Source organism: Toxotes jaculatrix, chromosome 11, assembly GCF_017976425.1.
Source record: "Toxotes jaculatrix isolate fToxJac2 chromosome 11, fToxJac2.pri, whole genome shotgun sequence".
Classification (NCBI taxonomy): domain Eukaryota; kingdom Metazoa; phylum Chordata; class Actinopteri; family Toxotidae; genus Toxotes; species Toxotes jaculatrix.
Window position 1 is genome coordinate 21,822,356 of NC_054404.1, and position 25,278 is coordinate 21,847,633.

Consider the following 25,278-nt stretch of genomic DNA (forward strand, 5'->3'; position numbering starts at 1 on the left):
CTTCATGAAGGTAAGATTTATTATAGGGCTGACATATTTGAGTGTATGTAATAAACTGGCAACTGAATGCAGAGTGAACTCAAGCTCATTTTTCTCATTTAGGCCTTAAACTAAAAATGATCAAGGCCTCTAGTGTAAACAATTGTATATAATTTTACTTGTAAGTTTTCAAAGTTTCTGGAATTTTTCCGAAGGAATAAATAATATATCCACACATTTGATAATTTAATGTATGGGATCTATAGAAAATTTGATTTTGATATAGAAACAAATAGGGATGCACCGAATTTTCGGCCACCGAAAATGGCCCAAAAGTGCATTTTCGGTTTTCGGCCGAAAGACTTTTATCACCGAAACAACATGGCCGAAACCGGATGTTGTGATGACGCAAGCGAAAACCGCGGCCAGTACGAGTTTGTCTGGAAAGGCCAACATGTCCGCGCTGTGGACGGATTTCAGTAAATCTGAGAAAGACACACGGATAGCGATTTGCAAAACGTATTGTCGAAATTTCAAGAGGGAGCGCATCTGCAAAGAATTTCTCCACGTCGGGTTTAATTTACACCTGAAATCCAAACATCTCGATCGCTGTGCGGAATATGAGAGGAATGCAGCGCAGAAAAGGAAAATCCCTCCGAGCACGCCCACTCGGTCTGTGGCGGACGTTTTTTTTAAAGGCAAGGAAGTTTAAAACTTAACTTAAAGCGCTGCAACTCTTGGTGCATTTGTTGTTGTTAAAGGCCTACGATTAACATATGGACTATGGCAAACTTTGTTTTGATACAGTATTATGTTGTAGGCCTACAGCGAAAAATTTAAAACGCACTTGACTTATATGCACTTTGTGTTTTTATGAGAGAACATACTTAATTTTACAATCTTGTTTAAATTGATTTATTCTTTGAAACATTCATAGTAATTTGTATGAATGAAAATGAAAATGTAATCACAATGCCTTTTTTAATGAGGTTAGTACACAATCATAGCCATAAATGCAATGGTACTAATAATTGGCAAAATAATTTCTTTCGGTGTTTTGGTGTTTCGGTTTTTGGCCTTGGTTTCCTCATTTTCGGTTTTCGGTTTCGGTCAAGAATTTTCATTTCTGTGCATCCCTAGAAACAAATAATTAAATGAAATACAGTGTATGTGTTTACTCTTTCATTTATTTATTCATGTTTTGGGTGTGATTAATTTACTGTATGTTAAGAAGGTGGAACTAACCTCCTTGTAAAGCAGAATTGGTCAGGGGGTTACACCACTAACCAGGCAACTGCTGTACATCATCAGTGTTTTCTTCATCTCTTTATCAGCTGTACTAGTGAGCAACACTCCACTGACCAATCCTTCTTTAGATTGAGGTCAGTACTGCCCCACGTCATTAACATACAGACACATGACATATATAAACAAATAAATATATAAATGTAGAACTACTGTACTGTACTGTACTGAATTGTAACATAATAAACCTTCTGTTTTCTGTTTGTATAGTGATTTTGGTTTCATTAAACAAACATATATTTTTTTATCTGCATAAATGAATTTACACTAATTTTAACAGTTGCATCAAGTGGTGTGAACCCACGGTTAAAATCTGTGTGCACGCACAGATTAATTGGTCTTAATGGAAAGGTTATGTGTTGAGTGCTGTTTCCAGCAGTCAGACACCCATTACAAAAACATATTTCTAGAGGCTGCTCGGGTTCATATCCATCATGGAAGCCAAATGTGCACTCAGAGGTTCAGTAAACACAAACACCCTTATAGTTCATGCAACTGTTCACACATGCGTAGATATGCATGTCTGATCAGGCCTCAGGTGTTGGAAGTCATATGTAGGTGATGAGCCATGACACATATGTGTGTGTTTATCTGTCTATATAGTATGCTCTGGGTGTGTGTTGATATCTACTGTATATTAGATCTGTGTGTGTTACTGTGAGTTTATGTGTCCACCCATGTGTGTGAATGTGATCTGTGCCTGTGAATGTGTGTGACCCAGGCAGGAGCTGGTAAAGGTTAATTGGGCATTAGACTGAGCTGTCGACAGAGGGGGTGGTCTCCCACTCTGTCTCGGTCTCCCAGGGGTCCGGAGGTGCCCTATACACACCCAGCAGGATGTATGTGAGTGTGTGTGTGTGTGTGTTTGTGTTGGGAGGTGAGTCTCCCTCTGAAATAAGTGACGTACCCTCTCCCACCCCTTTCCCACCCCTACATCACCGGTGTGGCATTTAATGACCTCACGAATGCACATACACCCACACACACACAGACTCAAAAGTACATCCTAATTAGTTACTGGCTGGCATGGAGAGAGTTCAACTGAGGGGGGAGGGTGGTGGTGGGGGGGTCCTGTGTGGTGTGTTAAGGTGGGTGGCACCTGCATTCAGTGGGAGAAGATCTTTGAAAGGTGGATTTTGCTCACGCACGCACACACACACAGGAGATATTTTGGACAAAACCCTCACACATAACTTACTATTGTCAGACTTGTTATTTAGTCTGTTCTTATCATATTAATGATACTTTGGTGATTGATTAAGTGTAGCAGTATTTCATAATATTCATATTATAATATTACTTTTCTGAAAACTCAGAAAAGTAAGTAATAAAGAAGGAATTACAATAACTATTGAAGAGAAAAATTATTAAAGGAAAATAATATAGTCTGGACTGTGACATAGTCTTTTTTGGAAAAATGAACACTGAGTATTTGTCCAGCCAATTAGAAGAAAACTTTAACCTTTCAGAAACATGATCATTTGCTTTCTATTCCAAGGTTAGATGAGAAGATTGATACTAGTCTCGCGTCTATGCAATACATAAGTATGGAGCTGGAGCCGAGAGGTGTTGTTAGCTGTTTGATATGTACACAAACTGAATTGTAAAAATAGAACAGTAAAAATGCTGTTGTCATTTGTAGGCTAACAACAGCCAGGCAAAGTGATTTCCCTGGGCTGCTGGACACCTAGCGTTGGGTGGATGGATTTACAAACAACAGTTTGTGTATGTGTTTCTGAGCTTTGGAGGTGCTGATAGGTGTATTTCACACAATGACCTGGTTAGTTCTAGCTCCACTCTGAATACTAAAATTACGTAGATGCTTCTGATAGCTGCAAATTTGCCCTTGATGTAGCTCTTCTTTTTTTCACATCTGTTTGTGTATTTGTTAACCTAATGAAATATGCATTAATTAGTGAGCATGAGAGATTTTGGTTGGCAGTAGCTTCCTTTGAACATGTCATGACATGAAATTAGTATCAATCCTCTCGTCTAATTGTTTGAAAGAAAGTTGTGTCAACAATGGCTGTCCTGTCCCAGCAGCAAAGGTGGACACGCTGTGATGTTGTTAGTCTACCTAACTATTGTTCCTGTACCAGAAAGGAAAGTCTTGGGTTGGAAGGTTCAGAGGACAAAGCATTTGACTCTGACACCAGAGACCATGATTTACATCCTGTTTTCTTCCCATTGTTAACATTGCTTTCTTTTAACCATTAATGTTAAGCAAGTACATTTAGTTGCCTTAACAAATCATGAACTGACTTCTGTGTCGTTGCCTGGTTGGAACATTTCAACTTAAATCTGATGTTTAAAGAATTGTTGCATATGCTTTTCTTTTCAGTAACTGTAATTTTATTGGATTCTGAAATATTCATATTTACATATAGTATCTGTGTATTACAGTGTTTGTTACTGGTAAGGCTGGATCATTGCCATGCTTTCAGATATCATCTTTGCTCAAATTCTCTCTGTCTTTCTTTTCATTATACATGGATGGCTGACTGGGCTGCAGCAAGACAAAGTGGTGAGTGCTGTGCTTTTTTTTTTCTTTTCTGAACTACATAATTCTGCCTGCAACCTTTAAGACAATCCATCTTAATGGGTTCAGACAGTATGTATGTATGTGTGAATGTACCTGTACCATGCTCCATGAATGTATCAGTCTTTCTGTCTGTCCATGTGTCTATTACTATGACTATAAGTGGTATGAGTTGAAGCATAATGATACTAACGGTTAAAAATGTCATGTGACATCTGCTGTGATTTAACAAGATACTAAACCACGTTATCTCACAACTAGATTAAAACAATCTGCTCATCCATGGTTTTTCCATGCTTACTGATATTTCTGTAGCCTCACAAAACAAGCAAGGAAACAACCTGAACCTCAGAGGGAGATCATGTAGACAGACCAAAATAATTTTAGATTTTGCAAGAGAAAATCTACCGTGTGGGAGGACGTGGCAGCAAGCCTATGTGAACATGAGGAGAATGTGTAAACTCCATATATACAAACCCAGACTAGGAACATGCTCATTATACTGAGAAGATTTAAGATACTTAATTAACGTAGAAGATTTTTTTTCAGTGGGCTATATATCAAAATGCCTTTGAGCATGACACTTAACACCAACAACAAGGCATTTAAAGTGCCAATCTGCCTCCTTCACACTAATCCATACCTGTGAGTTTCTTCAACATTTCTCATAGACACATAGTCACTGGCTAAGCTAAATCCTACAGCACAAGTAAGATAACTGAACAAAATTAAAATTCAGACAAGTCTCTGATGTCTTCATTTACCCTTGATTACAATCTTTGACTGTCAGCAGATAGCTTAGTAGCTTAAAAGGTCACTGCACCCTTTAAGTATTCCGGTTTTGAGTCATATCCTGGTTTTGAGCATATGCACTAGATGGCGTTTACATGGAACATTAAGAAACCTGTTTATTCTTCGTACATGATCGTAACAGGATCCAGGTTTCTGAGTGTCTGTGTGCAGGTGTGATCATTCCTCAGCATCTCAGCCCCTCATTTCTTCACCAGCAGAGAATGATCAGTAACCTGGATGAAGTGTTTACATGTCACAGTATTCTGGTTTCTATGGGAACACTCCAGCTAGCGTATCCAGGTTTTTCAAAACCGGGGTTATGTGAGTTATCCTCCTATGTGAGTTATGTTTCTTGGGTTTGTGTATTGGCCTGCTCCATTGCTGTAAAGAAGACTTCCTTATCGTCATGTAGACTGATTAAACACGAGTTTAGCAGAATCATCTGATATGATGCTGCTGGGGAAGCATTCCTGGTGAACATGCCTTTAACACCTTCCTCTGCTTATGTAGTTGTGTCAGGTTTAGAACCTTACTTGGCCTTGGCTGCCTTCCCTCAGGGCAGCTGCCAAACTGGCACTTTGATGATACTTGGCTGGGCTTGAACGCCACGGCTGTCCAAGAGTGCTTTGGTGTGCTGTACATAGCAGTCTCACTCCCTTGCTAAAGCTTGGTACAACAATCACTGGCTCCAAAGAAGAAAGTTTTGGCAGAATGGTACCCTTATGTACCACTGACTGTATAGCTGGACAGCAGACTGGGCTTGAATTACTGTTTGACATGGATTCATTTAATTACTTGAGGATTGATTAATCTTGCCTGGCACAGTGGTCCAAAAGTGCAAAGTTACTCTGCCTGCTTTTCCCACTCCACTCAAACTAAACACTCAAAGTTAAAATGAAACTGTTGGCAAGGGTAATTCTGGGCTTAAATGATGTGTAGTCTATCAGTGTGTTGTATTGTCTCGAACAGTTTTTCTGCTTTTGATTAAGTACTTTTTAAAACTGGATTTTCTAATTTCTTTGAAGTCACATCCCAGTAATATGTAGTGTACAGAGGTATAGTTTAACTTCCTAGAAGTTACCGCCATTAGATGATAGGCATCTCAGATAGTGATCCATAATTTGAAGCAAATTTATTTGAGTCCTTGAAATTAATGTTTGGCAGCACATTTTGTCACACAGCGTGTCCAGGAATGTAGTTAGCGCTTTGTGTCTTTGTTTCTTCAGCCATTGAATGCATTAAGATGTGTTCCAACATGGGGTCCCATTTATTTTAATAAGCCCAAAACATTTTTGGGGCTTCCTTGGGCTTACCCATTTTTTAAGTTAAGTTTTTGTTCACAATTTGAACCTAATAGCTCAAACTATAATAAACCAGAGTCATTCTTTTGTGTGTATTTCTCTGAGAAATATAGTTCTCGGCCAGGAGGAGTCATGTTGCCTACAATTACAGCGCTGCCCAGTGCATCAAAATTGTTGTTTCTTTAGCTTTTGCTAATTACCATGTTTGTCACTTTTTTAGTTTGTAAAATTTGCATTTATAACAGTATTTGGTTCAAAAAGCCTAAAGGACAGCAGCACTTTGCAACAGAGAAACATGTTTTTGATATCACGTCATCACATTATCACACAGCTGTCTGCTGTCTGTAACTCACTGTTATGTCGTAAATTTCATTGGTCTCTGAAGTAAATTAAACATGTTTCTGGTGTAACTTTACTTTCCATATTGTAAGGTAGATAATTATTTACTGCAACACTGGGTATTAGAATTAGAACCCTTTGTGATTTTAACAAAGTTAAACAGCAGTTAGTTTTTTCCATCCATGTGCTCGTCTAAAGTCATCTTTACCACATTGTTGTTTATCCAAAAATGACCATGCCTATGAAGGCATTTGGAGTTAACCACACGACACGCTGTACTGCTCAAGGTTATGTTCTTAGACTGGGTTTCATTACAAAAATACCAGTTCCACTTCATACACCTTAAAATGAAAATAAGAAGATAAATAGCTCCTACATTTTTTCACTAATGTAGTCTTGTGTGTCTAGTGTGTTCATTGTATACTTGATGAATTGTGATGAGTGTGCTGTCAAGCTTTTCAAAGAACATTTTTAAAGGGAGATGGTTAGAGATATAAAGTTTTAAGAGGCATAACAATACATGGTGTGTGGTGCATGCAGGCTGGTTGATTTAATGATATTCAGGGCTCATTATCTGCAGCGATGGTGGAGCTCTAGTGGGGAGATGAGTGTGTGATGTTGCACTGACGCCAAGTGTTTCTCACAGAAAGGGCCATTTTTGAAGTCTTGATTCCTCCTCTCATGGGAGACTAGAGAAGAGTGTTGTGTGTTACTTTCCCTCCCGCTCTCACACACATGCTCACTAACACCTCTCCTTGCTCTAATTGTAATGTCCAGGGCTGTATTTCTGTTGGGGGGGGGGCTTCTGTGCTTTTATGTGGCTATAACTCAGCACTGGTAGACTTCTATTTTTAGACCAATTCTGATTCATCCATTGGTGGTTTCAGCCCACTGATGCTGTTAACCAGACTTGTCGTTTTTATAAATACACTATTTTCGAACTTTCCTGTATAGGATGAGACACAAAGGATACTTATAATTGCCTGATTGAAATGTTGTCAGGAGATGTAAGAGTGGATTGAGAGGATTCAGATTTTTTGCACATCTTCTGATATTTTAACTTTCAGTTCTTATCAGAACAGCCACTGAGAACCTGCATTTACAGATGCAGGCAGTTCATGTTCTTGATAATAGTATTTCAGTAAAATTCTGTGTTTATTCAGCAGCTTTTGCATCTGTTTTCTCCCCTTTTGGTGCCAGTGGATTTAAATACAATTAAATTACATGTCATGGAAAGTGAGGGGGAGCTGAAATATTTTGGGTTTCCCAAAGAGTGAATGACAAAAAAAAGTGTGGGACCTATTGCACCAACTGGAAGACTGTCTAATTGTAATTTGTCTCTTAACATGTTTCTTTTTTCTTTGTTTCTTTTTTTTAACTTGGAAATTCAGAAAGTGTAAGATGTGTTTTTTTCTTCATTAAAAGCAGGAGGAAATTCATGAAGGTTACTTCTCTGGTGCATTATGGTGCTACACTCATTTACTCTTCTCTGGGTCTAAATACCTGTAACACAGAACTTGGCTGAGGGAACCCTCATAACTCCCTTTGCAAGCCTTTTTGGCTTAAAAAGTTAGTCTTGCACCTTGAGAGGAATGAGCAATCAAATAAAGGCAAAAATACCTAAAAAAAAATAATCTTACTATGTGCCTGATACTTGTGCAAATCTATATGTATTGATCTAAGCCTACAAGGAATTATGGCTTTGTGTTGCTTTGTGTCCGGGTGCAGCGCAGTAGAAAAGCCTGAGCGATGTGTCATCTGCTGTTAACGCCACAGCGCCTCATGATTACTATTGATCGCCAGTCTCGCTAGCTGCGTCCCTCTCCACGTCCGTCTCTCATTGACTGGTCTTAAGGGGGCCATCTCTCTCCTGGCTGTTGCTGCACACACCCTTATGAAAGCAAGCTGACACACATACACACACAGTCACTGTACACTGTTTATCTGCACAGACTGTAGGGCGCACACTCCTGTGCCAGGTGACAGGTGCATGGCTGTCACAGTCACAAAGAAGGCACATTCACATGCTTGTGTGCGTACATACATTCTGCACATAAACACTAATTCACCCTCATCTTTCATCAGTAAACTGAAGGTCTATCTGGAATGAACCATGGGTTACTAAAGGTTAAAAAGTAGTTACTAATTGTAGGTGGATGGGGTAAAAACACAAGATAGTGTGTATATGTCAATCAATAGACACAATTTTGTTTTAGAGTTACCACACACTCATTTTGATTATTTTCTAAAACACAAACATATTGACAGTATGTACATATATGTGCTTTCTCTGCTAGTTCTGCATTAAAGCCATAAAACACTTACTGTACACTCAGGGAAATATTTAAACTGAAGACTCCATCTTTTATTGTCTGCACCATTGCAGTTTGCACATTCTTCATGAGTGTATGTGTTGTGCATCATTGTGGACACACAGTTTTGTCTGTCTGACTAAACTGTGTGTGGACACACAGTTTAGTCAGACAGACAGAATTTGGTATCTTTGGAAACTTTGTGAAATCCATTATTATTTAAATGGATATTCCAGTGATTAAGACTTACCCTTCCATTGTGTTTGGGGCCTCAGGAGAGACAGCTTAAAAAAAGGTCAAATTCAGTGTCGCTGCGGCTGTGGTACCCTGACTTTAAGTCATTACAGTGTGTCTACACAGGAGGCGTTTCCTCTGTGTTTTCAGTCATTTGTCTTATATACATCTGATAGAACATTGGCGGCTCACTTTTCACTTGCAGTATGTGCATAATGCGTAATCGTAACCAGGGCTGTTTTCTTCCATTTTTACACATTTAACTACAGTGATTGTGTGTTGGGCTCTGAGCGCTGCTAAATGTGGGTGACTTACACTCATTACCTACACTGATGGAACGGACTCAAGATGTTGCTGCTCTGCTAACATGCTGCCTTCACTATGTGGGCTGTGTAGACATTGTGTTAGGGTTACTGTGTGGGTCAAGCTGCAAAAAGGTTGCATCCTACACTTCCTGTAATGAAACTCTATAGTGTGTTTAGATCCCCACACCCCCTGTCTTGTAAATCTACACACCCCCACTTTGTGATACATTCTTTCTTTTACACATTTGTTGTCACTAAATGCAAGCCACTATAACCCTGATGACTTTAGACTTTAAACAGAGTATTCTTGATCTCCGGCAGAGTTGAAGAGGTCACCTTCAGTTGAGGAATTATGTTTTGATCCTTTTAAACCTTGTTATATAAAGTACACAATGCACACAGATCAGTTTTGTGCCTCAGTTACTGTAAATATCTTTAAACAATAAACATTATTCTTAGTTTTAGTCCTGTGATGTGCAGCAGACAGAGACTGGCTAAACCTTCACTTTAAAAAAGTGAATACTAAACACACACATACACACACTTTTCACTCTTTATATACATCTCTCTCCCTCTCACTCTCATACACCTCAAGCTGTCACTCACACAGGCGGACTTTTATGTGTTAGGTTTGCTAACTAGAGACATTTAGTGGTGAAAAAGAGAAGTGCAGCATCATGACTCTCCTCAACTGCACTACCACAAGGTACTAGGTTCATAGAATGTGTTTGTGTGTGTGTGTGTGTGTGTGTGTGTGTGTGTGTGTGTGTGTGTGTGTGTGTGTGTGTGTGTGTGTGTGTGTGTGTGTGTGTGTGTGTGTGTGTGTGTTTGTGTGTGTTTGGATGTGTAAAATTGGCTGATTTGCTGGTGATTGGGGTGGGTCAGTTCCAAAACACAATGAAATATTAACACACTCCTATTTAACTCTAGATATGGCCCCTGAGTTTATGCGTATACTCTATGTGTGGGTGATAGAAAGTGTGTGTAGCCCATCATGTACAACACCATGCTTGCTTGTAAGACTAGTCTTCTGTGTGTTACTGCACAAATACAATGCACCTGGGTGCCTGCAAATGCACTTATTTGTGTATGGGCTTTCTGTGCGTGTGTACTGTATATGGATGTGTGCTTGTGTATGTGTGTGTATTTTGCTGTGGGTGCTGGACTGTGCTGATATAGTACCTCATTAGCTGCTGTGGACACAAATCTCCTTTGTGGCAGTCTTTCATCCTTAGCACGGGATTTATAGACGCCCTTGGTTACGGCACACTCCTCGCATGCTGCTGGTGCCATACGTCAAGCTGTCATTGGCTGATGTTACTTCCTGGTCCCGCCCCTCCTCCCTCCTGCCCCAACCCCTTCCTGGGCTAAATGTGGTATTTTTTTCTCACCTGCCAGGTGACAGGTGTTTGGTATGTTTTAGCCTGTTCTGTGGTGATAGCAGCAAAGCTGATGGTCAATGGTCTTGCATAACAGTATGTTTAGTGCACACTGTAAGGTTTGGAAAATATGTTTCTCTTCACTTTCTCCCTGAGAGTTAGATGATTATGTACCTGATACTAAATATTTTCACCCACTAACTGTCAGGTGTAACAGTTGTGTAGCTAAACGTTAGCTTGCTAATATATGACATATTTAGAGTGAAGAATAAAAGAGATAAGGAGCATGGTCAACATATCTGACCTGAATCTTGATGTTTAATAATAATGTCAATCTTGAAGATTTTATTTCATTTCACAAAGCCAGTTACAACATACCTAAAATCATGAAACATTACGCTAATAACATTTGACTTAATGAGTAAATGACAGGTAAGGTTAGCATAATCAGATATTTCCCTGTCATTCTAAACTGTGTGACCACTGCTAACTATGTGAAACACACTTCTGCATGTCTCCAGACATAAATAAAACAGACACAGCAATACCTATAATTTACAAAAGATATATCTCTTGCACCTATAAAACTACTATTCTTGGAAGTTATGCTAGCTTGTGTTTCTTATTTAGTTCATTTCTCCTGATTGGGTGTTTCCTAGCAACTGATTTACACATTACTAGCTAAGATATTTCTGAAGTTTTAATGGTACAACCTGATTTAGTAAATCACTAGGTTGAAACTGAATAGTAAGAATTTAAGACGGACTTCATGTTCAAACCTTATATGGATATGTAATGGGTTACGGAATAGCTGGTGCAACCCAATCCTTGACTTTGGCTGTCCACACTTCCTAGCCAAAATAATAAAAAGTGTTTGCAAAAAGACATAATGACAGTCTTAAATCTCCCAACAGGGAGTTTCCTACAGGTAGGGTATTACAAAGAGATTCCAAAATTAACTGTGTAAATATAGGAGCCATCCTCAGGATGGATGCTTAAACCCATCAGCTCTGTCAAGACATTTATATTTTAATTTAAAGTCCAAACTCTCTTTCCTTTTGAGCAGCATAAGATCTTACTCCATCATGTCAACTTCTTATTGTCACAAGGAGTTTTCAGTTTTGTTTCTGAAATGCAAAATCTCAGAGTATTTGCAGCATAATCCTTTCTAATCATTAAAGTAAATAGTAAAAAAAATATGGCAACAGATTGTGAAAATGAAATACACACAGAATTTACTGTGGTTGTTGATAGTCCAGTCATTACATACAGACAGGAAATGCAGGCTAAATCATAAATTCGGGAAATGCAAAGATATTATTTCCATTGTGAGCATATCGAGTGATGTGCTTTAACATTTGGAGTGTTGTATTATTGTGTATTGGGGCTTGGTGGTGCTACACTGAGGTGAATTGCACACTGTGGACCTCTTTCCTCTTTCCTTAAAGGGTCAGTTCCTCCAAATTACTTAAAACGCACACACAAACAGTCCAAAGTTTTCCTCTGTTAGATCTATGTCTCACAAACTGTCTCAACCCCAAAACAGTAGAGGTGAACATATGAGCGTAGGCACCAGTGAAGATTGTGCATTGGGAATTGAACCTCTGTCTCACACTGAGTTCACCCATTTCACATACTGTACAGTGTGTAGATACACAAATGGCCCATTCTGTCCAGGAAACAAAGACCTAACTACACAAATTCCAAGATTCCAACACTGGATTATTCATCGTTACACTGTATCACGCACCATATACACATGAGCAATGATGCACACATGCGGATACAGACTTCTGCTCCTCGACACACACACACACACACACAGATGGACACACACAGATGCAGTATAACGCAAAACAAACACACACAGGGGTTTGGTGTCCTAGTTTCCATCTGTGGAGAAGCTATTCTCTCTTTCTGGCTCTCTCCTTCACTCACAAACTCATCTCAGGGGGGGTCTTACTGTGGTCATGTGACACACTGCTGCTGTTGTTGCAGTTTGTGTGTGTGTGTGTGTGTATGTGTATGTATGTATGGATGAGAGCAGGCATTTGTATCTACATGTGTGCACCGCTGCTCATGTGCATATATTTGATTGTGCAAATGCTTTTGTGTGAGTATGCAGAGGCAGCCTGTATGTGCAGTATGTCCATCCTTTATGTGTGTGTATGTATTTCTGTGTGTGTGTGTGTGTGTGTGTGTGTGTGTGTGTGTGTGTGTGTGTGTGTGTGTGTGTGTGTGTGTGTGTGTGTGTGTGTCAGCTAGCTGTCAGGCTGCTCTCTGGCTGCCTACGGTTCCTCCTCTTCGGCGCTTGTTTCACCATCAGAGTGTGATCTAATACAGGGATTACTATGGGATTAAGTGAGTCTCTTATAAAATAACAGCTCACTGCTCCATATCTCCACAACGCTGGCCATTTGTTCTGCGGTATCAACAATTTCTAACAACGTCTCACAAAGGTGAAACGCAATAACTGCTCCAGCAGGGAGTGAAATGTGCTTAGGAAGGGGTGCAGCAATAAGAAAAGTGACCAGTGAGACAGTCTACCTGCATGGTGTATTTCAACTGGCAAATCTCACTTGTTATACTTTGATCAGAACTGATTTATTCTTAGTTGATTTAATTTAATTGGTTTAACAAACCTATCTACAACCAGAATAACTGAATCTTAATGTTGATGTTTGGTTTGTGTTCATTTGAAGCAGTGAATTTTAAAGCTAAAAAATATCATATAGGCCTTAAAGTTTGCCTTCCATGGCAGCAACTTTTTTTCCTCTGCAATATTTGTGTGGGTAAAATTAAACAGAAATAAGATGAAATTACTTGATTTTTGTTAATTTCAGAATACTACAGCACATTTCAGAGAATGAAAGCTTTGAGTGGGGTGTTTAATTGATTTAAGTGTTGACTAATATCTTGGCATGGTATATACATAAATACTTTTGGAATAAATAAATTATAAAGCTTTTATGTATAAAGTGAGTGTACAAGAAAAGCATGTTTATCCCCCACAGTGAAAACAGTGTTAATAAACCTAACCAAACGCAAACCAAACAAGGATTGAATGTAACTCAATAACTAGAGGTTATTTATGTTAGACCACTTTACATGTGGGCAGCTTGGTATGCTAGTGACTAGAGTAACTGAGCATTAATATTAGAAGAAAAAATATATATCAGAAGTCCTGTAATATAATGGGATGTCAGTAAAATACAGCACACATGCGTTTTCATGTGTGCCAGCTGCCTGTAAGTAACTGTTAGTCCAGCAGCTCTGGATGAGAAACCATCCAGTCTAGGTTTGACAATTTATGCCAAAAAAAAAATGAAAAGAAACAAACAAACCACATAGAAGAAATCATGCAAACTTTTATGACTCTTTGCTGGTTTCTTTTTTTTTTCTGTTCAGTGTTTCCTGTTTTATTTTGAAGTTGCACTCCCTGTGTATAAGTTGTTGTGTTATTTCCTATCTTTGTGTTTTTCCGCACTTCCGCGCTCCCTGATGTGTTTCACCGGTTCCAGATTAACTCTGCCTTTGGGTTTTGACCTATGGTTTTGACATGTACATACTTGACCACCAGCTGTGGGAATAAGTACTCTGAAGACTTACTCAAGTAGAGAGTAAGAAATAAAATTTAGCTTTTGTAAACAAACTTCATCAAAAGCAATTATTTAAAATGGAGTCTTTCAATGTGCTATTATAAACACACTGATGTGTTATTAAATTGAAAGCTGTAGCTGGTCTCACTGGTGCTGTTACAAATTACTGTACCCTTTGTCACAGCAGACATTTTAACCTGACATGAAGGGTAAAGCACAATTATTACTAATAACGTTACCAGTAACATTAACGATGCGTCCTGGAACCCTGAAACTGAAGCAACAAAATGGAATTCAGATCATTAATTTTATTATTTATACCTGTGCTTTTCCTGGTCAAAGTAAAGTAAAGTAAAGTAAAGTTGTGCTTGAGCAAATCTGAGTAGTTACAACAGAAACAATGAATTGATTAGTTGATCGACAGAAAATTCATTTGCTGAGGTTATTAGTCAAGCTAAATTAGAAAAGTAAAAAAGTTACTAACATTTGATGGTTCCAGCTTTTCAAATATGAGAATTTGTTGCTTTTCTCTGTATGGTAAATTTTTAAGCTTCATACTTTGGGTTAATCAAAACTAGTAATTTAAAGATCACACAACTGATTTATTAAGTAATTAAAAATGACATAGTAATCACTAAAGAAAATACTTATTACTTCCATCTTTAATTATGTTCCAGCATCAGCTTTTTTTGTCGTACAGTAGAATTGAAAAATGTGGAGCATGTCATAGTATTTATAACACTTTTCCAGAAGTGTTCAAACTTGCTCATTTAGTACTTTTAGTCATGGAAATGCTCAAACTTTTTTCTCTGTTAAAATTGTTATGAGCAGGTGAATTTTGAGACAAAACTTTCCAATAATAGCAGCACTGTACAACAGCAATATTCCAGACAGACAATATATCACTACCTGTCTGTACATGTATGTTCAAGTGGACCAGCACTGCAGTGTCGATCGGGCAGACGTCCACCTCACTGGTCTGGCTGCAGAAAATCACAGATTGGTGCATGTGCTCACCAAAGCTATAATGTCCCACATGAGGCAGTGTTTTGCTTTCTTTGCTGTGTGTTTGTGTGTGTGTTGTTTGAGCACACATTCTCCCTCTCTCCCTGGTGGTGCTGGGGTGTTTGGCAGGATAAATATAGCTGTGTTGGTGTAAAGCTGTTTTCTCTTCGGCTTTTGTAGCTTTAATCAAAAGCAATCTGGAGGAGGGATAAATGGAAAGGAAAGGGGGGTGAGAGAGAGGAAGAGGAGGAGGAAGAGGAGAGAGAGAGAGAGAGAGAGAGAGAGAGAGAGAGAGAGAGAGATGATACGAGGAAGAGAGAAGGGGGAGAGAGATGGCCGATGCCAGAGTGTTTTATTTTAGCTCGCTTTAAAGAGTCATTGGGGAGTGTTCAGGAGTAATGAGAACCCTGGTGGCTGGAGGAGAGGGACTGACTCTAACCTCCCCTCGCTCTCCTCCTCCATCCTCTCCCAGTCTCTATTTCCTGCCCAGCCTCATTTCCTCTGTCATCCCCTCTTCCTCATTCTGACTCTGATCACAACACAGGACCATGACTATGGCTGTGCTCACTCTGCTGGCATTCATGCTCCGCTCTGTCTTTCTGGATGAATCCTCGTATCTATTCTCGGATGTAACCCACATCCTTTATTGATATGAACTGACGGTGATGTTGATGAAACGTGCACAAGGACAGTCTCTGAGGACATTTGTTTTTTCTATTGCATTTCAGTTACTGTATCTTTGAAGCTGTCAAATTTTGACTTAACCAATACAGTACATTTTCATAAAAAGTATTGTAAATACTTGATATTGTAGTTGGGTTTTTGGCTTCTCTTCAGTGTTGCATGTCTTTGTCTTTTTTGTTTAGACATTTTAATATAAATGTTAATGTAACAAAAAACCTTAAAGTTAAGCTAACACTGCTCTGGGCCTCAATCTTGCAGTATATCTGACCATCATACTGTGTTTTCAGTCAACATGTCCTTGATAAATCAATGTCTTTGCTTTTGCTTGACCACAAAAGCCCTGCAGTTTGGGACAGTATCACTGACCACATGAACAAATCACCCAAAAACACAGAAAACAGTAAAAACCAATGTAATGGAACCAATTATAACCATAGAAGGGAAAAATTAATTACTGACCAAATGTCTTACCAACAGGTTTCACTGGTAAAAAAAAGAAAATCTTAACACCAGTCCAGTTAACAGTTTTTCTGGATGAACTGCATGTCACAGTCCTGCTCTGTTTGTGCAGTTTGTTTTTATTGAACATAATAAATTCTTGACAAATGAGCAAACTGCATCTGGTGGAGAATAAGATGGTGAGGTGCGTTTGAAAGCTCTAGAAAAAGAAAAAAAGTGGAGTATCAACAACTGTTGAGTCCTGACAGCATCAAATGCTCTATCTGTATAGTACACATTTCATTCATATATTTTTTTTTAATAAGTTGTAACTTTGGCAGTTAAAACCAGTACCAAGAAAGTGAAAAATGTTCTAAAATAACAGGTCCTGACTGTGAATCCAGTTTTCTGAGAGGGAAAGAGAAACGTGTGACTTTCAGGGAGGCACAGACATATTGTAAAATCTGTTGTTTCTTCTCATCTCATTTGTTGTCACTGTCAAAATGTATCGACATCAGATATATGTTACACCTGCAGATGGTTATGTAATTCACGTGCATCTTTTTGCACACACACTGATGACAGAGCAAAATCTGAAGTGTGTCATGTGAGAATGCAGACACGCTCAGCTGTAGTGTGCAAACACAGCCAATGTATAGTCGGTGTGCATATGTGTGATGGGACAAACAGAAAGGAGACGGGAGATATTATTTTGGCAGTGAGTTGAATATCCTTTCATTATTCACTTGGCTTTGTGTTCTCCATTTGGAGGCCAGAAGCAGCCCACAGTGGAAGCCAAGCTGCTCACTGGTATAACTGCCATGATGTTGATCTTAAAAAGCTTCCATAAAAGCCTTTTTCTGGACCACTCATTGGCAGCAGTGCAGCTCTTTAGGAAGTGCATTGTTCCATTTCCTGTTTGACAGTCACTAGGACTGAAGCTGGGCTGCAGATTAGTGCTTGGCAAAGTAGTTGGCCAAGATGGTTTTCACTGGCTGCGGTGAAGAGTTAGTTTCTTCCTGTCAGACACATTATTACCAGCCGCAACAGCGTGGCTGGTATTGTTTTACCTTGTGAGTGTGTGTGTGTGTGTGATCATGGCAAACTGTGGTCCTGGGGATGCCTACTGTAGTGGGAACTGCCACACTGCCTGGCTTTGAGTACTTTGGCAGGCTTTGTCTGTGAAACTGTGCAGGATACAGTCATGAAACTTTACAGGTGTGTAGTTGAGATCAAAACAAGGCAGAGTTTGAAAATATTTGAAGATAAGGCAGAATTTTAAGATAGGCGTGGTCCAAGCAAGCCCCCGCCCCCCATTTTTCACCCCTGGCTCATGTTCATTTTAAGTTGCAAATCACTGTATCTCAATCTAAATCATTCCTGTCCACTCTGCTGCATTAGGTAAAACGGTATCACATGGCACCACATGGCATAGGCATACTAAATAAGTCTTGCGTAGTTCACCTGTTTCCCCGTGTGTGATCCATTGCACCATACACTCCACTTTGGTATCGTAGCTGGTGTGATCCCATCGCAAGGTGGTCTCTAGTTGTGATACTGTGTATGTTAGCTGCTTTAAGCTCTTTTGCAAGCTCATGTAAATATGTGCCATATATTATCTGATCTGTTTGTACAGAAACAGTATGATGACAAACTGTCGGCTTTATCAGTGGATAAAGTAATACTGAAAACCTAGACATGTTGTATGGCCGTGATTGTTATCCCTACCTATGCGCCTCTGTCTTAGGTGATCTGGGTGTGTAATAACTGCCGGAAGCAGCAGGAGATCCTCACCAAGCCGGGCGAGTGGTTCACTGGTCCGTCTGGAAAACCTGCTGGCCTGGGATCAGCTGTCAGTGAGCCGTCTGTGTGCCAAACGCCTGGGGATAAGAAGCTCCGATCCCGCTCCCAAGCACCCCCAGGCTCCACCACCGCAATCCAAGACCCCAACCGACCCAGTGCACCCGGGACCACACCTGGCACCGATGCACGGTCACGTAGCGAACCACCACGAGACACGTAAGATGAAGCAGCTTTGTAGAACTTGTGCTAAATGACAAAATAAAGACAGAATATTTAACAGATGGGAACAAACTAAAGAAATTAAAGAAAAGTTTTACTATAGTGACACAGGGAGATCAGTGTCTGTTACATTATATCTGTTCAGACATAACAGCGCATTTCCACAAAGAGCTACGATGGTTGTGCAGTTGTACTCGATGGGGAGTGGGATGAATTTAAAAGAAGAAGAGTATTTTCTGATTTCTCACAGCATCACTGATGAGCTTTTTGTAACTGAAGCCTAAATAAATGATCATGAGTGAGTGTGAGGGATATTTGCTCCCTTGTCAGTTTTGTCAGTTTTTTTTAATTGCTTATTGTGCCGCCTAATGTCCAGCTGTGCATAAGCAGAGAAAAGACTTTAAGTTGGAACTATAGTTTAATTCATATTCACTCTTTTGCTGTATGTGAAGAGGTTTGCTGGATAATCATTCATGCAGTTGGCATAAATGAAAACACAGGGATAGAGTGCTGGTCCGATCAATATTGTGGTTATCTTTTGCTGCAGTCTCTATGGCTGTTGACTCGGAGTCGGCACTTCTAACTGATGCTTTATAATAATACATAATAACACAGATAGATAATAAGCAACCTACCTGCATGTTAATGGCTGCTTTATCACCACTGTCACCTCTTTACAAGTCACCTAGATTTGCAGGTGATTGTATAGTGAAACTGTTCAGGAGTTAGTTACATGCAGAATTCTTCCACATGAGGTAAAAAAATCTCTCTATAGTTTAACTTTCTCTTCTGTGTCCGATGTGAAAGAAGAGCGTTGGTATGAATAGCCATGTTCTTTCTATAAATTCATGCCTGCCCCACACCGTCTGTTGTGTATTCACACTGCAAAACCCAAAAACAATAAATGAACTCAAAAAGTCAGTATGCAGACTAAAAACTGCTTGATTTTTTACTTTCTTCACTCTGTTGTCCCACAAGGCATTGCAGAAAATGGAAATTAGGAAAAAGGGAAATTAACAATCTGCTTATAGCTGCAAAAAAAGTCAGGGTTGCCCCTAAGTCAGGGGGTGGGGTGTTGTCATCCTCGGTTAACTAGTCAGGCTCGTGGTTTCATTGGTTCATGTTTTTTGTTTTTTTATACACACTCAACATTTTTACTGATGCCTGTTCTTCATTACACCTCATATACAAAAAGGAGAAATTCCGTTTATTATTCACTTCCCTGCACGGCAGCCCCACACCTTTCTCTGGTACATGACTCTCATGTTGTTCATCAAATAGGATGGACAATCAAAGAAAATAAAAGTTGGTGTTGTGGTCATAGCTCAGCGTCTGTTCTGCCGGCCCGCTGACAGTGCTGCCAACACCAGAGCCGCCAGCGGAAACCAGCCGCACTGCTCTGCCTCGTGCTGTCTGGCCTTGTGCTGCCTTCTGCTTCAATCACCTGTCTCTACCTCCGTCACAGTCGACTTTGTGGTGTGTAGCATTAACAGCCTGTTACACTGTTACTTCTGCTTTGCTCTGTGCACAACAGAGCAGCGATCTTATCGGAACCAGACATGTATTTAATTTGATCAAGTTTTAGACAAATCTCAAGATTAGCTGAAGCAGACAGGATGCACCTTACCTCAGTTTTGGGTTGCCACAGGTGTCTGCATATTTTCTGAAGGTGGCATTCAATCTGAATAAGTTCTATTTTAGAAGTGTCACAGAGATCGACAGGTAAAATTGCCATCACATTCATGTCAGTCAAGAGTCCTTAACACTTGACTGTGACTGTTTAAGGAAAAGTACATGATTCAGCTTCAAATTGTCACCCTCTGTATACTGGAGTGAAAAAACATCTTCTGAACTCAAGCAAAAGGTTTAAAGGTCCAAAAATTTTCAAAAACAATGAGAAAAGGCTTCACACACGGGCCTCTCTGTCAGACCATCTCAGTTTTGGAGAAAAGGAAAAGGTAGTCACAGTTTCCTTTAAACTAAAGAATGACTCATAACTTCTCTACATACCTGGTTGAGAGCCGTCGTATTCTGTAACACGTCCTATTAGAAAAGTAGCTTGAAAACACACTGCTAACTTAAGAAGAACAATTAGTGCCTTTTAAAGAAGAAGAGAAAGAATATATTATAGCTGACATTATAACATTAAATTAAATGGAATTAGTCCAAATCTGATATAACCCCAGTGACATCACTGTGACATCGTCAGGGCTATTAGACCTTAGAAAACTCCCCCAGAGCCACAGAGGACATGAATGTACAACTGTTCTCACAAGTAGAGTGGTCTTGATGTGTGAAATCGTTGGAGTGTCCCTTTAACCCATGTCCTCTCTCGCTTGTGAAATATGTTAATGTTTGTTCATTTGAGATTTATCTCCTGCATTCATCACTTGCTTCCTTTATACAGTGGTGTATGATGGCTCTTAAGAAAGCAGTCTGTGTTGCTGTTTCCTGTGTCGGCCTGAGTGTAATGGAAGAATGCAGTTAGGTCCAAAACACTGGGTAGTAGAATGTGTTTTCCCTCGTGACTTTCTATTGTTGGACACTAATATTAACAATGAAATGGTAACAGATGCAAAATCATACCAGTGTTATTTGTTAAGTAAATAGTTATAAGGGAAGCAGAAGCTAAAAGCAGTCACATGCAGTGTGGTCTTTCACATAACATATACTCAGCCACATTAGCTAAATTATTTACCTTCCACTTCTGTATGCCACAAGTGCTGTTCTAAAAATCAGAGGCAATAACTTGCTGAAACAAGTAATCGCTTAATCAGCTATGTCAACTGACACATCAATTGATTGACAATTGATAATTGATTACTCACTGAAGACCCTCATAGACCACCGTAGACTAAATTGGATTGTTTGGCATGAGATGAAATTCCCCCCAGAGGTTAAATCCTTCTGGGGATCCATTCAGTTTCCTCCTTGCACAAGTATGAGTATGTAGACTACACACTAAACTCAGGTAGTAATCATGGTTAACATCACCTGGTACCTTCTTAACACTGTCATTGTAAGAATATATATTAAGATTAAGTTTAAGATTAAGAGATACTTTATTAATCCTGTGGGGAAATTCATTTGTAGCAGCAGTCACAAGGAGGAATAAATACACTTCCTCTATAAAGGAAAAATAAACTTGGGAAAGAAATACAATATATACAGGAGTAGACAATTGCACATACATACATAAATAAATAAATAAAATATATATATACAGTTAATGTAACTGAGAATATATAGAATATATTGTAGAATATTTTTCAGAAGACAGAGTGATAGCTGTAGTAAAGCTAGCATCTGTGACACTGCAATACACACAGTCTGTTTTCATGACCAGTGAAAGGTAAATATGGTATTAATGTAGAGTTCTCTGAAGGTCTCTGAAAAAGGACTTTGGGAGTTTACTCTTACAAAACAATTCTCCAGGCATGTAAATACAGTATCCAATGATCAATGTGCCTGAAATGCAAGACCTTGTTTTTCAACAACTCTCACCTATTCTTTTCTTTACTTCTCTGTCCCCATATTGATCATACCCCAGGAGAAATGGACGGGGAGGTGGAGGAGCCGGTCGGGGAGAGCGGCGGCCAGGCCAGCCCAGGCTGCAGACCCAGGTTTCCATGGACCGGGACCTCCGGGGGGAGTCGAGGGAGCGCAGGGAAAGCCGGCGGCTGACAAAGGGACGCTCTCTAGAGCATGATCCTGTGGGAGGAGGTGGCGGAGTAAGACGGACAGAGGAGGGGGGCTACCGCCACACGGACCACAACGGTGCCGCCCCTTGCCAAGCAGGGCTGGTCCCTCCTGGAGGTCGAGGACACCCTGTGCCCGTGCAGGGGGGTCGTGGCATGGGCGTAGTAGGGGAGCTTGGGGATGGTGTTCGGCCTGGTCAGAGAACGGTGGGTGGGGTTGGTGGGCCGCATGAACACACCCTTGCTCAGCAAGCCCCTCCCCCTGAACTCAGAGAGCCTCCTGGTTCGGGACCTGGCTCAGCCCCCGGCCAGGGACCTGTAGTGAGGCGGACCAAACGGGAGAAGGCTGAGAGCATGCTGCGCAACGATTCGCTAAGCTCTGACCAATCGGAATCTCTGCGTCCGCCGCCACCAAGGCCCTACAAATCGAAACGAGGGCTGGGGGCCGGAGGGAAGAGACAAACCAGCATCAGCAGTTCAGAGGAGGAAGGAGGGACCACGCCTGAGTACAGCAGCTGTGAGGATGCTGAGATTGAAAGTGTCAGCGAGAGAGGTTAGAGACAACATCAATCATCACTTTCCTTTCAGGAGAAAATGGTTGTTGATTTCAGCGAAGGTTTAATTTCAGTAAGAGTATGGAAAGTCAGTTCATTGGCTTATTCATCCATCACATGAGATATCTGAGGCAATTTGATTTGGGGAAAATCTGAGGACATGATCTGTCTCAGCGCTACTTTTCTTACACTGCTACTGCTGGTACTTTAACTACAAGTCAGCACTAAAAATCTTAATAACAACTTACATCCCTCATATCACATGTTCAAATCACATTTTTTTACATTTGATGCCAAAATACTCAGGCTGTATAAATAATATACTATCACTGTACACTCACTTGCAAGTTTAGATAACTTGTAGGGAGGTGGCAGAATTAATATAACACTGCAAAGAAGGCAGCCATTAACATGTAGATAGGTTCCTTATTATTTTGATATTATTTTATGTACATGGTGATGATACTGACATGTAAAAAAAGAACTGAAGCAAATGCATGCAATCAGCAAACAAGCAAACAAAGAATTAGTCAAACAGCTGCATTGGGCACTTTCTGAAATTACCTGAGGTTAATGCATGGCTCAAAGAGTGACCCCTGGGGGACATCATGTTAACTGTAGCCTTGATTTAATTTTTTTTTTTTACTTTATTACAATCCTCAAGGCACCCAGCCACAGAGTGTCTCCTACAACTACAGTATACTGTGTAAATCACCCTGATGAGGTCGTTAGGATGAGGGATAGTAAAAAACACACCCCACTAACATAGAATTTACAGTTCTCAAGCCATTTACAAACCTCTTCAGCCAGGACTCTGTGTAGTAATAGTTTTAATTTAAGGGAATAATGATATAATACAATTTATTTTGTAGAGTTATGCTAATTATTGCTCTGTATGAGGTATGAGGCATTGCATTTTGTGTGTGTGCACGTGCATGCGTGTGTGTATTTGAACACTCCCACTTGAACACACTGTATCATGGGATATGAATGTAAGAAGTGTAGAGGGCTCTTTAGTCTCAGTCTGCCGTCTTCATTCAGACTCTGTGAATTTGGAGACACCTCTCTGCATTAACTCTGTGTTCAGTGATCAGAACAGGTAAGGCTGCTCTGATATAACCTGGTGCATGTTCTAACTTTATATCCTGCTTGTTCTTAAAGTCTATATTGCAGTGTGGTATTACACACCAGACTATTTGAGAACATTAGCATCTTATCAACTTTCTAAATGCGGCATTTGATATTTGTCATCTGGCTGTGTTTGTAGGGACTCTGCACCTCCCGACACATGCTCTAACTTTAGTGTACAGTGCATGCAGCGGGCTGTAGCTGGCAGGCTGAATGACAAAGTGAGCAGCTACTCAGTGTATCTGAACGTTTGCCTTTGTGTCATATTGTATTGTTTTCAGCTTGACCCTGAGGGGGATAATCGCACACTGTGCTTACGTGTGTGTGTGTGTGTGTGTGTGATTTTTAGTGTGTGTGATGGGACAGTTTGACCCCGGCTGATCCCAGTGTTGACCTTGTGTAGCCTTACATAGCCAACAATGTCCCCAAGCCTGAGAACACACTACTGTTTACACTCTAACCATGTCATGTCCAAGCTGGGTTAAGTCACTTTACTGTTATCACTTCCAAAGCACTTGGGCTCACTGCTTTGAAGTCAAAGAATATTCTACTATTCTTTTATTCTTGAGTTCGTAGCATCTCATAACCACTGGTCCAGCCCTGTTGTAGGTTTGGTACAATGCTAGCTGGAGCTGGGCTGTGTCACTGAATTAGGTCATAGTCTTTTCCTTTCCTGGTAACAAAGTGATAATGAAAAGCTCATACAACTCCTGAAGTTTTTGACTGTTAGTCGAGTGAACGGTTTCCCTTTGTGCCCTTAAATCTTAAAAAGCCTGTAAAAGTTTATAACTTGGAGCGAAACTGTCACAAGCCCCCAGAATTTATAATTTGTCAGCTGGAAGAGGCACTGTAGTCAGGGACAAGGTCAGTTTGAAATGACGTGATAGCATGTTTTCAGCATGGTTTGAAAGTTATTACAAATGTGCTCAAATCAAACAGAAAATGACACAGAAATCAGTTGTTCTTGGATGTTGAGACATTATTTTGAAAAACTCTGGTAGCATAAACCTTTGGGTACCTTTAGGAATGGGATCGTCAGCCAGTCAGTATCTCATCTATTACTTTGCACACTAAATGATGTTATTATTGCTATCAGTATATGTGAAGCAAAGTGAACAATGTGCTGTTTTAAACACATTCTAAAATGTGCAGGGCTACTCTGTTCTTTATTTACTAACTATACAACAAACTTTGACCTTGACCACATTTAATAAACACAATGCATCTGACTGTAGCCATGCTCGTGCTACATTATGGCTTCACTGTCACTGGAAGCTGACATCGCTAAAGTGCAGTGTATTCGGTGGAAAAGAGGGTGCATGCAGCACCAGCCTGGCCCCAGACCAGACACTGTGGCATCGATCAAGTGGAGGTTTAGTATGAGAGTGTCCTGTCAGGCCAGGTTTTAAACACACCGTTGTGGCAGCAAGACACTGCTTCCTTTTTTAGCTTGAGACTGAGACCGGGTCAGCTCCAAGATGTGGTTGCTGGCAGCCGAGGAGCGTCCAGGCATGTAAATCATTGTAAGATCAGTGCAGGAAAACACACACACACACACACACTCAAATATGCAGTCAGTCACAGCACTGTAGATCCTATTATGATCCGTGTGCAAGTATCCTCCTACACGCAAACACACACTACAAACTATCCAGTTCATGTTTC

General features: G+C 40.2%; 1 protein-coding gene across 4 annotated transcripts in view; it reads left to right on the forward strand.

The window, feature by feature from the left end:
- The window catches only part of LOC121189265 (regulating synaptic membrane exocytosis protein 1-like), an 84,750-nt gene that overhangs the window by 27,117 nt on the left and 32,355 nt on the right, over positions 1–25,278 (forward strand). For all 4 annotated transcript variants that reach the window (XM_041049218.1, XM_041049216.1, XM_041049217.1 and 1 more), the window contains exons 4-6: positions 3,797–3,808; positions 17,959–18,230; positions 21,784–22,484. In XM_041049218.1, the coding sequence (XP_040905152.1) occupies positions 3,797–3,808; positions 17,959–18,230; positions 21,784–22,484 (985 nt within the window). The remainder of the gene's footprint in view (positions 1–3,796; positions 3,809–17,958; positions 18,231–21,783; positions 22,485–25,278) is intronic.